General features: G+C 43.2%; 1 protein-coding gene across 1 annotated transcript in view; it reads left to right on the top strand.

The window, feature by feature from the left end:
* Positions 1–13,155: 13,155 nt before the first annotated feature.
* Positions 13,156–13,577, top strand: part of LOC136716020 (glutamate receptor ionotropic, delta-1) — a 272,217-nt gene continuing 271,795 nt past the window's right edge. The window contains exon 1 of the mRNA XM_066693493.1: positions 13,156–13,549. Coding sequence (XP_066549590.1) covers positions 13,471–13,549 — 79 coding nt within the window. The 5' untranslated portion in view covers positions 13,156–13,470. The remainder of the gene's footprint in view (positions 13,550–13,577) is intronic.

Genomic DNA, 13,577 nt, shown 5'->3' with positions numbered 1-13,577 from the left:
AAATGATATGCTAAGCAGGGACAACAATAACAAAGAAGCATACAGACAACAGGGTGATGCATCAAGTAAGACATTAGATAACAAGATGGTGCAAATTATATGAATTACATCTTTCAGTGCAAAGCATTCCAGCTGAAACCGAGTGCCTGCTGTCGACATTCTGCCCGTGTCTTACTGTACGCCTGTAAACAACACCGCCAGCGTCCCGCAAGGCGAGCGCTGAGCCCAGGTGTCCGTGTGTGAGCAGAGATATCGGTTCCACTGTAAAGAGTGGCTCGCCCCAGCTTTCTACACAGAGAGACTCAGAGGTGGAGGCCAGCCAGGCCCGGCTCGAGCTGGCTCTGAAGTCTCGGTGCGTACCGGCATTAACCAATAACTCCAGCAGCTTAAAGTCCACAGTGCCTGGTGCTATTATTATTTCAGAGGAATGAGGGAGGCCGCCGGCAGCTAAAAATAAAAACAATACCGCGGTCCGTTCTCTGCAGAGGAAGAGAAACACACCCGTTTCCAAATTGATATGCGAAGGGCGTCCTTAACACAACTCACTCCCTACCACACAGGCCTGATGCCTCCAGACTTTATTGAACAAATGAAAGCAGAGAAAACGCAACCATGCCTTCTTATATATATATATATATATATATATATATATATATATATATATATATATACTTCTATCTATTGTGTATCAATGGGTACAACTGCTGTATCTTATAGCTCTGCTGGGGAAACTCTGCACCTCTACACACCCCCATGTGTAAACGCTTTCCTCTGGGTACCTTTGCTCGGTTTGAATGTGAGATGCCTTGGCAGAGGAATCAGCCAGTATTTTTATATTTCTGTTTCTATGTGTGTTTGACTCTGAAATGTTCTCATGCATACAGTGTGATGTTTTTAGGATTAGATTCTCAGTGGTTTAAGTTTAGTGTTTTGTTCTCTTTGCAAGATTAATAATAATAATAATAATAATAATAATAATAATAATAATAATAATAATAATAATAATAATAATAATAATCTGTTACAAACAATCACTAATTCCTCACACAGCCTTTGTGCTACACAGATCCAATTTCGTACATTAATTCTGCATCAAACACAGTATTGTTCGAATGATGCCATTGTGATTACAAACAATGCCACAATGAAATGTAAACATATTCCCTGAGAAATGGCCGCTCGGGTTGTGTGTGGTAAAGCCCCATGGTAAAGCTGCCATCAGCTGTGGTTAAAATAGTCAGTTAAAATAGTCTACAGTATATTACAGTACAATACAATGAAGTGCGTTACAGTACGATGTATCACAGTGTAATACAGCACATGGTCAAACAATAGTGTCTTATAGTACACTGTAAACACAGGGAAGTGTAGGCCATTGCGTGATGGTAAAAACTGTCAGATGTGGTGCAGATTCAGACTCCATAGTAACCATTGATTGAACTGCAATGATTACAAATGCATTTATTTTTCAATGTAATGATATATATATATATATATATATATATATAAGCATGCTATACAGTGCCTCTGTCAGTTCCCTGAAAAGTAAAGCTTATTAATAATAATAATATACATGTATCTCTGCTGTATTGGCTATTACACTACATCTACTGGCCTACTTAGCTTAACATACTATCGCTGATACACACTACTCCAACTGTAAATTCTACTACTACTACTACTATTAGTACTTTGATATCAACCTGCACACTGGCACAGGTGACTCTTGGCACATCGGGCTCACATGATCTCCAGCCACAATCTGAGCCCCGTCCTCAGCGTGAGGGAATAAGCGTTCACATGTGGTCTTCCCTTCAGGGAGGAAACATGAATAAAAATGCAAAATGATTTGTGTTTGACTCGGTACACACGGTAAACAGCCCCTTTGAAAACCCTCCTCACACACACTGCACAATCTTCTCATAGCACATTTGGACACGTCCCAGAAGCATTAACATGGCCGACTCTCTCCACTAATCTCGGATACCAGCGTGCAGGCTGCAGACGGCGCTGGCATCGGCCCTGTGAAGCACTGCCACTTGGCCGGGGGCGACGCTCGGCAGCACACTGGCAGAGAGAGAGACGGGCACAGGGGGGAATACTGACACTGTCCTGCTGCAGAGACACACACAGCGCTACACAGGACACAGCCTGATAGTGTTGCTCCCGTGCACTTAAAGAAACTGCAATTCTTCCATTTTCCATCTGGAGAGATGAACGCCTAGGCCTAATCAGTACATTGACCTGAATCACAAATTATACACGTGTCCCTTATCTTGTGTTGATTTAAAAGTGGTACAAAGTTTCCTCTGATACATGAACCCATGATAGGATCCGGGTTGGTGGTTTGTTATTTGTGGGTAAGTCAAGGTTTTGATTTGGTCGAGCCCTACATGTTGTTGTTGTTATTAGAATATGCATTATGTTTATTACTGGAAGCAAAGATTATATTTATTGGGCGTTCTCCTGCTGTGGGTTGATGTAACTTGTGAAATGTTACTGTAGGTAAATAAAGCCTAAAGACACGCTGGTATTCTTCAGCCTATGACCCTACTCACCTGTGCACGTGTGTGTTGGCATGTATGCATGTATCTATGTGCTTATTGATAAAGCAAGGCCCGTCTCTGTGTGCCACCGTGCTTTGGATGCACCTTGTTTAAATGAACGTGTTTGGTCTTCAGGGGGCGCTGTTGCGTCTCTCATGCCGGAGTTGGATGTTGTTATCGCAGCACTGGGGTCTGTGCTTGTGCATCTCGGTTAAAGACGACGAACACACGAACCCGCTGCAATACAGTAAACCAACAGAACTCGATTAGACTGGTCTGTGTCAGGGTCAAATAATATGAGGTCCAGTGACGCATGCCTGAGAAAGGCGCTGCTGTGAATATTAACAGTCTGAAGCAATGGCAGCAGTGCCTGTGTGTATACAATGTTTAGTATTAACTGTGTGTAGTTTGGCTTCAATTACAAAGGTACACAAGACCAAAATCTCAAAGCAAACTATCCAATATCCTAAACCAAACTCGCATGACCAGAGCTGTCTTCTTCATAATACTGTTTGCGTTTCATACTTTCCAAAGTGTGACAGTTTTTAAATATTGATGTATTAATTTATGTACATTTTCCCCTGCTAATTCTTCCATTCTTTCAATTTACCATTCCTCTAGTGACTACGACAGTCGAGTGATCCGGACCTGCATGTATAGGTAAGAGGAATGTTCATTTTATTGCTTTGTGTTTTATTACAGAATTGATCACTCGCTTTTACGGCCTGTCAATGTGTTTGTTCAGTTCAGTTTTGTCTTGCTGTAGCAATATGCTCTCGCTGGATTTGACACACTATAGATGCACTTTTAATATCATGTCAATGCACCATATGTCCAATTAGAGAGTAAAAAAATGGCTCCAGCTTGTGCTTGATATTGTTGCCGCAAGTCTCTTGGGAATCGAGGTGGTTTAGAGTGACGTCATGGCAGAGAGATGTGGGGGGACAGGGAGAGAGTAAAGCATAGCCAGACAATGCCAAACCTCTATCTATAGTGTCTCTGATGCTTCTAAAATAGTTTAAGACTTTAGTTATTGATCTATGTGTTCGTTTGTTTGTTTGATAGGATCCTTGATCACTTAGTTATTAATGGACACCAAACGAGCACGATGGGGTGAATGGGCTCCTTTTTTTGCTTCAGTTAATACGAGTATCTAGTGTGTATCAGAATTAACCCTGTTACTTGCCAAGTGCCTTGGTTGTTATTTCTTGGAGAATAGGCTTCTCAAACAAAAAGACAATGGTTTGAAATAAGCTTTTACAAACAAACAAACCAAACAAATCAGACAAATAAGCTCGAAATGTAATCGTCCGTCACTATTCTCCGCACTCGTAAAATGACTTGAAACAATCATTGCTGACATTTGAAAAAGTAAAAAGTGTCTTTCCGGCTCTGGAAAAAGTTTGCGTACTTTCATTCCTCTTCTTTCCTTCTGTGGTTCTTTTTAATTTTCATTTTTTGAAGGTTTATCGACCCAACGTCGTTCTGATTCTTTGCTTTTTTTTAACTCCAGCTGTTCCTTCGTATGGTCCTAATTAAAAGTGCAACACTTTACTCAACAGCTCAGGAGAGAGAGAGAGTTTTCAGGGGGTGAGGAGTGAGAGTGTGTGTGTGTATGTGTGTGTGTGTGTGAGTGAGTGTGACCCATTATCTGAGCTCCCACAGTCCAGAGGAATCCTGAGCGGGGGGTCCCGGGGCAGAGCGCCAGCCCCTCGTATGAAGCACATCGGTTCTCCATGGTGGGTTTTCCTTTTTTCCTTTCTCACTCTCTTTCTTTTCAATCAAGCTGCTCTCCGGATGCAAGGCCTCGATATGCATACTAAAGGGGGTTCTAATGAGCCGTGTTTGGCTATCCATTTCCCGCTTTCATTCCCGTGGCTGTGTGTGGATCAGCACTCCATACAACACTGCGTCCATATGGCACCCAAGATTTCTAATTGACCAGACTGAGGTAATAAAAACGCAGAGATCAGGAGGGAAACGCACTGGGGACATTTCTTTATCCAAAAGAAAACGCACCTTATTATTAATAGTGTGCACCAATTAGCTGAAAGGGTTTGGCATCTGTTCTTTACATACACCAAGGAATTTACTCAGCATTTCTGCAGCTAGCCAGCTATAAATACTGTGAGGGAGGGAATTTTAGGTAAAATCATCTCATATAAGACGAGGAGTTTTTATTCCAAACGGATACGGCGGAGTCAGGGCAGATGGTACGAGGTTATATAACATGGCAAATGAACAGGGGTGTGTGATTTGGGGATTTGTGCAGGTGGCAGATACTTTCTAATGAGAAGAACATCTCAAAACGCCCGGTATTGGAGCATGGACACAGTTTTTAAGGCAGAAAACGAGGAATAGAACTGAGTACGGCTAACGCACGCGTGCAGTTCAGTTATTTCAACACCTGTGATGCCTTGTGCTAAGTACCACTACCCCTTCTGGGGTTTGTTTGTCCTGTTGTGCCAGGAGTGTGTTTCTCCAGAGGGCCGAAAGCTCAAAGCAATTCAATGCCAAGAATGGAGTTGAAGTACAAGGAGATGTGTGATGTGCAAGTGTCTTTGTTTGGCAGGCCAGTCGTTCAATTAAAGGCTTATCTATTAAAAGACAGACTTGCACTGAGAGGCTTTGATATGCCATTCTGACTCCGGCCTCAGTCAGACTGAAAGTGTTTAAATAATGTGGGGGGGCTTGTAATGGTAGCTCTCAAATTACACAGTTTAAGTCTTCATATTATTTCCACTGTTTACTTACGATGATCTTTTGTGATGAAGTTAAGTTTCACTAAATGTTCCACCAGAATTACATTTATGTAATTAATTCAATTTTTTAGACATTCTAATTGAATTTTGAAACTAAAGAAAACAAAAGAAAAAGGAAACAACAAAACTACACAGTGCTGCAAAACAACAAAACTGCAAAACAACAAAACCACATAATGCTCCTACATCTCCCCAAGATGGCCGATGCAGGCTCGGTATCCCACCGCTCACACCAGTGTAACATACTGTGGGATTCTGGCCATGGCAAGACTTGAACCCTGTTCTCTTGTGCCACAGTCGGGGACTTTACACAACACTAAAATGCCCAGACTGCTTAGCTAGGCTTCAGAACTGCTGCAATATATGTATGTGAATATATATAAGGATGTCAGTATATGGGTCTGGATTCAATTTTAGAGACTACAGGTATGTAAACACTACCGACATTTGGTGCCGAGGACTTCGACCAATACGCATTATATAAGCAGCCTTTAGACTTAGTTTGGCTTCAGCCAGTTTTCACATCAATTGAAAATTCCTTGCATTTCTATTTTAGTTATTTAAATATGTTGAAAGAAACCGGAGTGCTCCATGGTATTTCAGTTCTTCAGTCAATTTGCTTAATTTATCATTCTGGTTGAAGCGATCAAAGAACATGCTTGTGTTTGATTTTTGTGAGTAGACGCTATGAAAAGTGGATTTTTGTTCTTGTCTCCGGGGGTTTCTGGATGGCTTGCATATTAAAAAAAATAAAAATCTATTTTTAAAATTTCCCGTCTGTTTTCTTTTTTTGTATATATATATATATATATATTTGAAGTGGACCCCAAATGGTGTTTGTTTTCTTTATCGCAAAGTTTAAGATCCAACATCAATCCAGAGGGACGTGTTTTGAAAGCGGACCGACTCGCCACTCGTAGTTTTTATCTTTGTTCACCTTTGACCTCCTGCTCAGTCACTGCATGACCAAAACATGTGACACGGAAGTAGAGAAGCCCAGTGCCTACACTAGTCAAGGACTTCTGCAAGCGCTGGAGATCCTTCAGCTGGTGGGAGGTGTTTTGACATCTGTCTCCTCGAAGAGCAAATGTTCACACAACCATCCAGCTGACTTCGGAGACTACGTTCACATGATGGTCACGGGATGAAGAGGAATATTCTCATAGCGTGTGAATTCCAATCTTATGCTCCACTACACCAGGGATACAGTGCGCATCACTGAGCAGTATACTGTGTTCAAGTCGAGCATCTTCTGCACTGTAGTGTCAGCTCCGCCACCGACGGCTGCGAGATCACCGGTGTGTCCGCATAACGGGGTTAGGAACTCCATCCTGGCTGGTGGTGGCATTGTGAACCATCGAAGGCCACACCTGAGCCGTCCCCGTCGCAGATCAATCGCAGACGACTCCGATGATGCATAACCAACACACGTGAGTCGGCGAAGTAAATAAGAAACATATGCAGACGTGCTCAATGTGATGTAAACAAATGTAATTGTCATGTGTCCAACAATCTGTTCTGCCCCGAGCCAAAAGAAAATGAGTTTAAAAATAAAAAAATGGAGAAGAAAAGAGAAAATAAGTCATTAGAATAAAGTCAAGTGTCGACGAGGGGATTTTAGTGAAATTAAATAAGATGATGGATTTTTGTTGTCTTTGTACGTGTCACATATCAATTAAATATTTGCCGTCGCTTTACGCTCGGTATTGGGAGGCCTGGTGTAATTGCTGTAATTCAGTTTGCGATGTGCAGTAGTTATGAAAAATAGTGCACGATATCCGATCTGGGCATCCATGCATGCCTAATTGCTTCTAATTACAGCCTTTATTTGGTCTAGCTTAGGCACTCTAGAGTCTTAATGTGACAGTGTCTCTTCATCTTAATCAACTTTCCCCACTGCACGAAACGCACAACTTTCGGATTCATTTTAATGAACCGTTGACAGTAATGACTCCTGTTCGAATGACAAGGAGATTCTGCCTTCATTGTTCAAACTCATAATGCGCCATCAGGGAGGATTACTGTGTTCGTCCGTTTTCGGGTCCATTTCCAGTAACTAAAAACACAGATCTAAAGTTACTCACGGGTTGCTGCAAATACACAAGAGGCACAAATGACACACACAAATGACAGTAGCAACATACAGCTCTGGAAAAAATTAAGAGACCACTCCAAGTTCAGAAATTAATGTTAAGTGGTCTCTTAATTTTTTCCAGAGCTGTATATACATAAATTCCTGTCTTAGCTTGATTCAAATAGTGTTACAGCAGGAAAGTCAATAAGTACAAACATGGAGAGGTTTTCTTATCTGTGCAACACAAGTCCCATGTTTGTTTGTTTGTTTGTTTGTTTTGGGGGGGGGTTGTGTAGCTCAGTGTAGTTCATAAAACACTCTGACTCTTTCAAACAAGGCTGTACATCAGTACCGTCTCCTATATACAACATGACACTCCTGTCTGAGCTTTCAGGAACCATGCGTCTGTAAAATTAAGGCCTGGGAGGGAATTGTAGCATTCACACCCGTGCTAACCATGGAAGTCGACACGGACACCAACACGCGTCGCCGTTCCGGCCCCGGGGGGGATGCGGTGCTCGCTCCGGGATTACCGAACAAATTCGGTGATAATGCCTATGCAGATTTATTGTCGTTTTAAATCGTATTTGATTTACATACACTTAGGGTGTTTAGATTACACCAGACCTCAAATCTCATACTTGGAAATCAAAATAAATTATCCTTGCCTGGTGGCAGATGCATTAGTTTTCAACACCATTAAGCCCTGTATAGGTTGTTAACTCATGAGTGCAGAACACCATTATAAGCTTTTTTTCACCCCCACTTCTTCACAAATTATTCCGTTTTTGCCATGGATCACTGTCTGCATATGAACTAGCCGAGCAGATATGTGGAATGCATATCTTATGTCCTACTGTGGATCCATACTTGTTATTCTGCCTGTGTGTCAATTATACTTGACGCCTCTATAAATGTATACACTGTACATGATGTTCTCTACCTATACTCTCCTCCAGCAGACACAGATACACACGGATGGCGCGTGTGACTGGGCAGGGGGTTAGTGAGGTCTGCTGTAGGCTTTCATGTGTTTCCTCTGCTGATGCTTGCAGGAATGCTGCCCGCCTTAAGAGAATTAAAACTCATTGTGATATATATAGGGCAAAGGAACAGCGAGAGAGTTGGGCATGGATTTTGTTTCTGTTTTTTCACGGTGTGTGATTTGCAGTCCATGCGTTCGTCACGACCGAAACGTCAATCCGTGTCAAATTAACATCTCACCTCAGGATTGTGATACTGGGGGGTCGGGGTCGGTATTGGACATGTTCTGTACAAGGGATTCCTTGACAGTTTTGGGAGGGATACGGTGAAATTAGCAAGTAACCCTCCGGCACCTCCAATCCCTCCGAGTCCCTTTATTAATCCCAGCGCTTCCCGAAGTAGGTGTGGTGCTAATTGACCTGGACTGCTGGGCAAGCCTACTGCTCTGAGTAAATGTTGAATTAATGTTATGACTGACATAAAGGTTAACAGGACTCGGGGGTGCCATTCGGGAAGACGGTGTGTGTGGAACTGAGGAGAGTGACTGTATTTGGTATTTTAAAGAAAATGCAAAGACTGGTAGGAAGATGTATATCCAGCCAAGGTCAATAGGTTCTTGTAAGTAGTGTGGGATATAGTTCTAATACCCTGAGCTTATCCATGGTTTCCTTTCTCTATTCAGAACTAAATGGTTGTTTTTTTTGTAACGCCTGTAGATAAAACACAAGCCACTAGCCTGTTACTGTATGATAATCGCATGATGCTGGCATGTATAGCTCCTAATGATAGCTATTCAATTCCAACACCAGAACCTTCCTTGTCCAACCTCCCCTGCTGTTATTACTGTGAAGCCATGCAGGAATGAGAGATGGAATCACAAACACAAAATACCACAGTGACACGTGGAAACAAGCAGAGATTTGTGTATGTCCCACAGCTCCACGTTTGAGATGCCATGGATGTGCTGGGAGCTGTGGGTAGAGTGAGTGGGTGGGTTAAAGGTACACAATTACACAACTCAGACCTATTGGTTATAAAATGGGATGTAAAGTCAATGAAGCAGAGTTAATGTTATATTTGATGCCAATGTAAAAACTGATGATAGGAGTTGGCAGTGGCATATAGCTCATGTTTTTATTAAACTGTTTTTCAGCAGCATTTAATGAGGCAGAGCTGAGATATTTGAAGGCACAGCAATGTGTTTTGAGTGCTCACCTACATTACCAAAGTCCTGGTTCTTAGTAGGAGGGAATGAATAACAGCTCCTTCCACCTAGTCCTCTTGGAATATAGCTTACTTCTTATGTGTTACATTTAAAGTATTTTTAACAACAACAATTAAAACAGTGTCTTGACACCCTATATTTCAATTGACAATGTAGAGAAAGCATGTTGAATTGCATACTGGACTAATACCATAGTGACACATAGAAATGAGACCCTATAAGCATGAAAAGGTGGATGCCCACGCCAATGTATTACAAAATGCAAATGTGCTTTGGCCATTGGGCTGTTTTGGTGCTCCAATAAATCAAATTACAGCATCTGTAATGATTTTCATGCAATAATGCCAGGAACATATAATTATGAGGTGAGTTCTAGATGTATATTAGAAAAGCTCATTGTTTTATTTAGTGGTGCATCATGCAAAACAAATTAATTTACCCTAGCTTACAACGACAAGAGTGCAGTATTTGTAATAGCATGCAAAAGACGTTAAGTAAATCTCAGTTTAAGTGGATATCCCGTCAGACACATGCACATCTAAAGTTTATTTTTATTTTTCTGTGGTATATCCACTAAAGCCAGCAATGGTTGATTATCTAACTTCATGCCACTAGACAGAAACACACGAGTTTGCAAATGCAGTTGTGAGTTAGGCTGCACAATCACGCAAACAAGCCACAATTAGAACCACCACACAACAGACTAATACAACAACAACAACAACAACAAACAAGCCAAAAAGAAAAGAAAAGAAAAGAAAGAAAAGACAGCTCAGCCCTCTGCGGCGAGCGCGCGCACAAGTTTCCTCTCGGAGTTGCCTTGGAAACCAGGCCGGAGCTGCAGCCGGCTCGTGGGGGGGTGGGGGGGGGGCAGCGATCATCACAGGGACCCCCTGCAGAAATACGACCCCCTGCACTGCAGTGCAATTAAACCCGCCCGCCCCGCACAGACCCCAGTCAGGAAGTTTAGTTTCACCGCAGGAAACGCAACCCCGCGTATCAGCTGTTTTATTGATGTGTTGGTATTTTCATCAATGTCCACCAAGTGCCGTCCTCTTCACACTGCGTACAGTGCATATATACGTGCCTGCACAGAGGCCACAGCGTGGGAACATCATTTCCAGCTTTCCATGGGCGAAGCAATGCTTTCCTGACGGTTTTGTGTGGTTGAGTGAGACGGGCAACAGTCCTGTCATCCACACAAGACAAGCAGACGATGAGACACCTGCACGTATCCTTCGCACAGTCCGGGTGAGCATGGCTGGTCTGCTCTGGATGTTTCTGTTATCGCCTCTGATGGACCCTTTTATTGTGTCTGAGCTCATTCCACGTGGATGTGTGCATTCATTTAGTTTAATCAATAGTGTACATTAAACTATACTGATGTATTCATTGTATTTCCCTGAGTGTGTTCGAGAAAACTGAAGATCCCTGTTGACAGAACACAGTTAAGACAAGGGATAGGTAAACTGGTACACACACATACATCACAGAAACGTATTTTAATGCATGCATGATGGTATGTAGATTTTGTATCCCAAATAACATAAAAAACGAAACAATGAAACACAAACTGTAGCAAAACATGATCTTGTGTTCAGACAAAACGGTTACCTAGACAGGGCAATAAAGATGACAGTTCTGCAATTCCTGTTAGGTGCAACACGTTTACCTGGCTAAATTACACATTGCAACTCAAGAGGAAACAAGTACAAACACACGCAAGACAGGCAGCTTGGGCAGGCTGTGTTGTCCTCCCCCGTCGCGACCCCTGACCTCCCGGACAGCGAGGTCTTCACTGGACTCGTCCGTCCGTGCGTCCGAAATCTGCTCTGTCCCCAACATGGAGGGCATGGTGTGCAGGACGAGACTGTGTCCTTCACCGCCTCACAGGGCAGGACCAGCGTCTGTCCTTCACAGTCCAGCAGTGACCTTTGAACCCGGTTGTGCGGCTGGGCAGTGATGACGCGGCGCTGTCCAGGGCTGCGTGGTGCTGAAATGGATGCGCGTCCTAATAGACTTAGTCAAACAATTAAGGGGTATTTCCGTTTTAGATATGGTCTCAAGAAATATCCTTTAATTGTAAGATTAAGAGTATCATGTTTACCCCGTCTCGATTGCACCGCTCCCGTCTTCACAGATCGGTCTTCTCTGCTAAACAGTGATACAGCAGAGCACGGAGCAACCCCTGGATTCCTGCGTGAAGCATGTTTCATTGCCTCCTATTTGTTTCGTTTTCTTTCTCTTTCCCTGTCGTGCAGTTGAGTGGGTTTCATGTCAGGGTTGTTCCCAAAGCTCTTGGTTTTATGTTCTGTAATGTCGTTCGTCTTCAAATGGTCAATTTCTAACCGCTTTGTTCGAGGGTACTTGTTGCTCCGTTTACCAACATCTGAGTGGTTATAGAAACACACACACACTCACGAATAAAAACGCTTTTAAGTTTTGCACACGAAGAAAACTTGGAAAACTACGAGTAAATCACCCAAACCGAACAGAATCCATTAAACCAAAACCCGATTCCAGCACATCTGTGTTGGAAATTCAACGTCTCGATTTCAAAAGCTAATTATATCCTAGTCCTTTACTAGGACTGTCAACACTATCGCATATGTTTAATTAAGATCATATAATACGTTCAATTTAAGTATTATAATCTTCGAGAGAAAGGGATAAAAAAACACAACTTTCTCCTTTAGTACCGCCAATGCCAGTCCTGCCGGTCTTGAAACTCAGTCGCAACCTGCTCAGCTCTTTGCGATCCACATCTTTCCGGTGCTCCTTCTGTGACTGTCGCTCCCAGACTGAGAGGACCGGTGCAGCCCCTGTCTCCCAGTCCCTTCCCAGGGCGTTTTCTGTGTTTTATTGGATCCAGTTTGGGTATCTCCGGTCCAGAGCTGATGCCGGTTCCCTGGACCTGGGCGCTGCGGCTCCGTGCCTTTTTTCTCGGTTCAAGTTGAACTGGAAGATGGTCAGTATTGTTACCGAGACGGAAACTTCTCAAGCCACCACCTTCAATATGTGCCTATACTTCACCATATCCCCGATCCCGTGTCTCTGATTTAATCTCCGCTTTAATGTCACTTGTTTTAGCTACTTATTTCCCTGGAATTTCACTCAAGGTTACATCCTACCTTAACTCCCACTAGCACTAGACATCAACATTAACCCCACTATTAATACTAGTATTAATACTACTACCCCTAGTAGAAATAGTCTTACTGCTGCTATTGAAAGATCTTTTATATGTATACATGTCGCCTATGCTTCTTTTCCGTTGCGTCATTGCTTTTAGCAGTTTCTAATCCCACCATGTGCGCGATTTTGGTCCGGAGACCCACCCGCCCGGTCCCCCGACCTGCCGCCGCCTCGGCTGTGTCTGTCTCCGGCTCGCTCGACTCCCATCTCTCCCTTCCTTGTCCGGACAGCTCAGTGGTGTAGAAAGTCTCTGCAGTCACGTGGTGCGAGAGAGAGAGGGAGAGAGGGAGGGAGGGAGAGAGAGAGAAAGAGAGAGAGGGAGCGTGGGGGTGTCCCTCCTCCGCAGTTTGCAGTTTGTTATGTCTCAGACACCGTGCGCGCTGGATAGAGAGCGAGGGAGCAAGAGAGGCGACGGATTCACTACCTGCTTTTCACTCACCGAGGATCCCCTGCCTTCTCCTTACGGTTTCCCTCCCTTCTTTTTTTCTTATTCTTTCTTTTTTTCTCTCCTTGGGAATCGCTGCCATACTTTATGATTCCCCCCCCCACCCGAAACATTTTTTTTTATGATTTACATTTTTCAGCATTCCTGTTATTTATTTTGGGTCTAATTTCCATTACCGCCTTATTGGATTTGTCTAACACCTAAGGGAGCTGGATGAACTGCTTTGGTAAAGACTGGACATGGAATTGCTGATGATCTGCCTTTGCTTTTGGATATTGCCAAGCACTTCAGTACGAGCGGACTCCATCATTCACATCGGTAAGGACCCTTGATCGGGGAGACGAGG

The sequence above is a fragment of the Amia ocellicauda genome, chromosome 20 (assembly GCF_036373705.1).
Source record: "Amia ocellicauda isolate fAmiCal2 chromosome 20, fAmiCal2.hap1, whole genome shotgun sequence".
Taxonomy (NCBI): Eukaryota; Metazoa; Chordata; class Actinopteri; order Amiiformes; family Amiidae; genus Amia; species Amia ocellicauda.
This window is presented reverse-complemented; position numbering and strand designations above follow the sequence as displayed.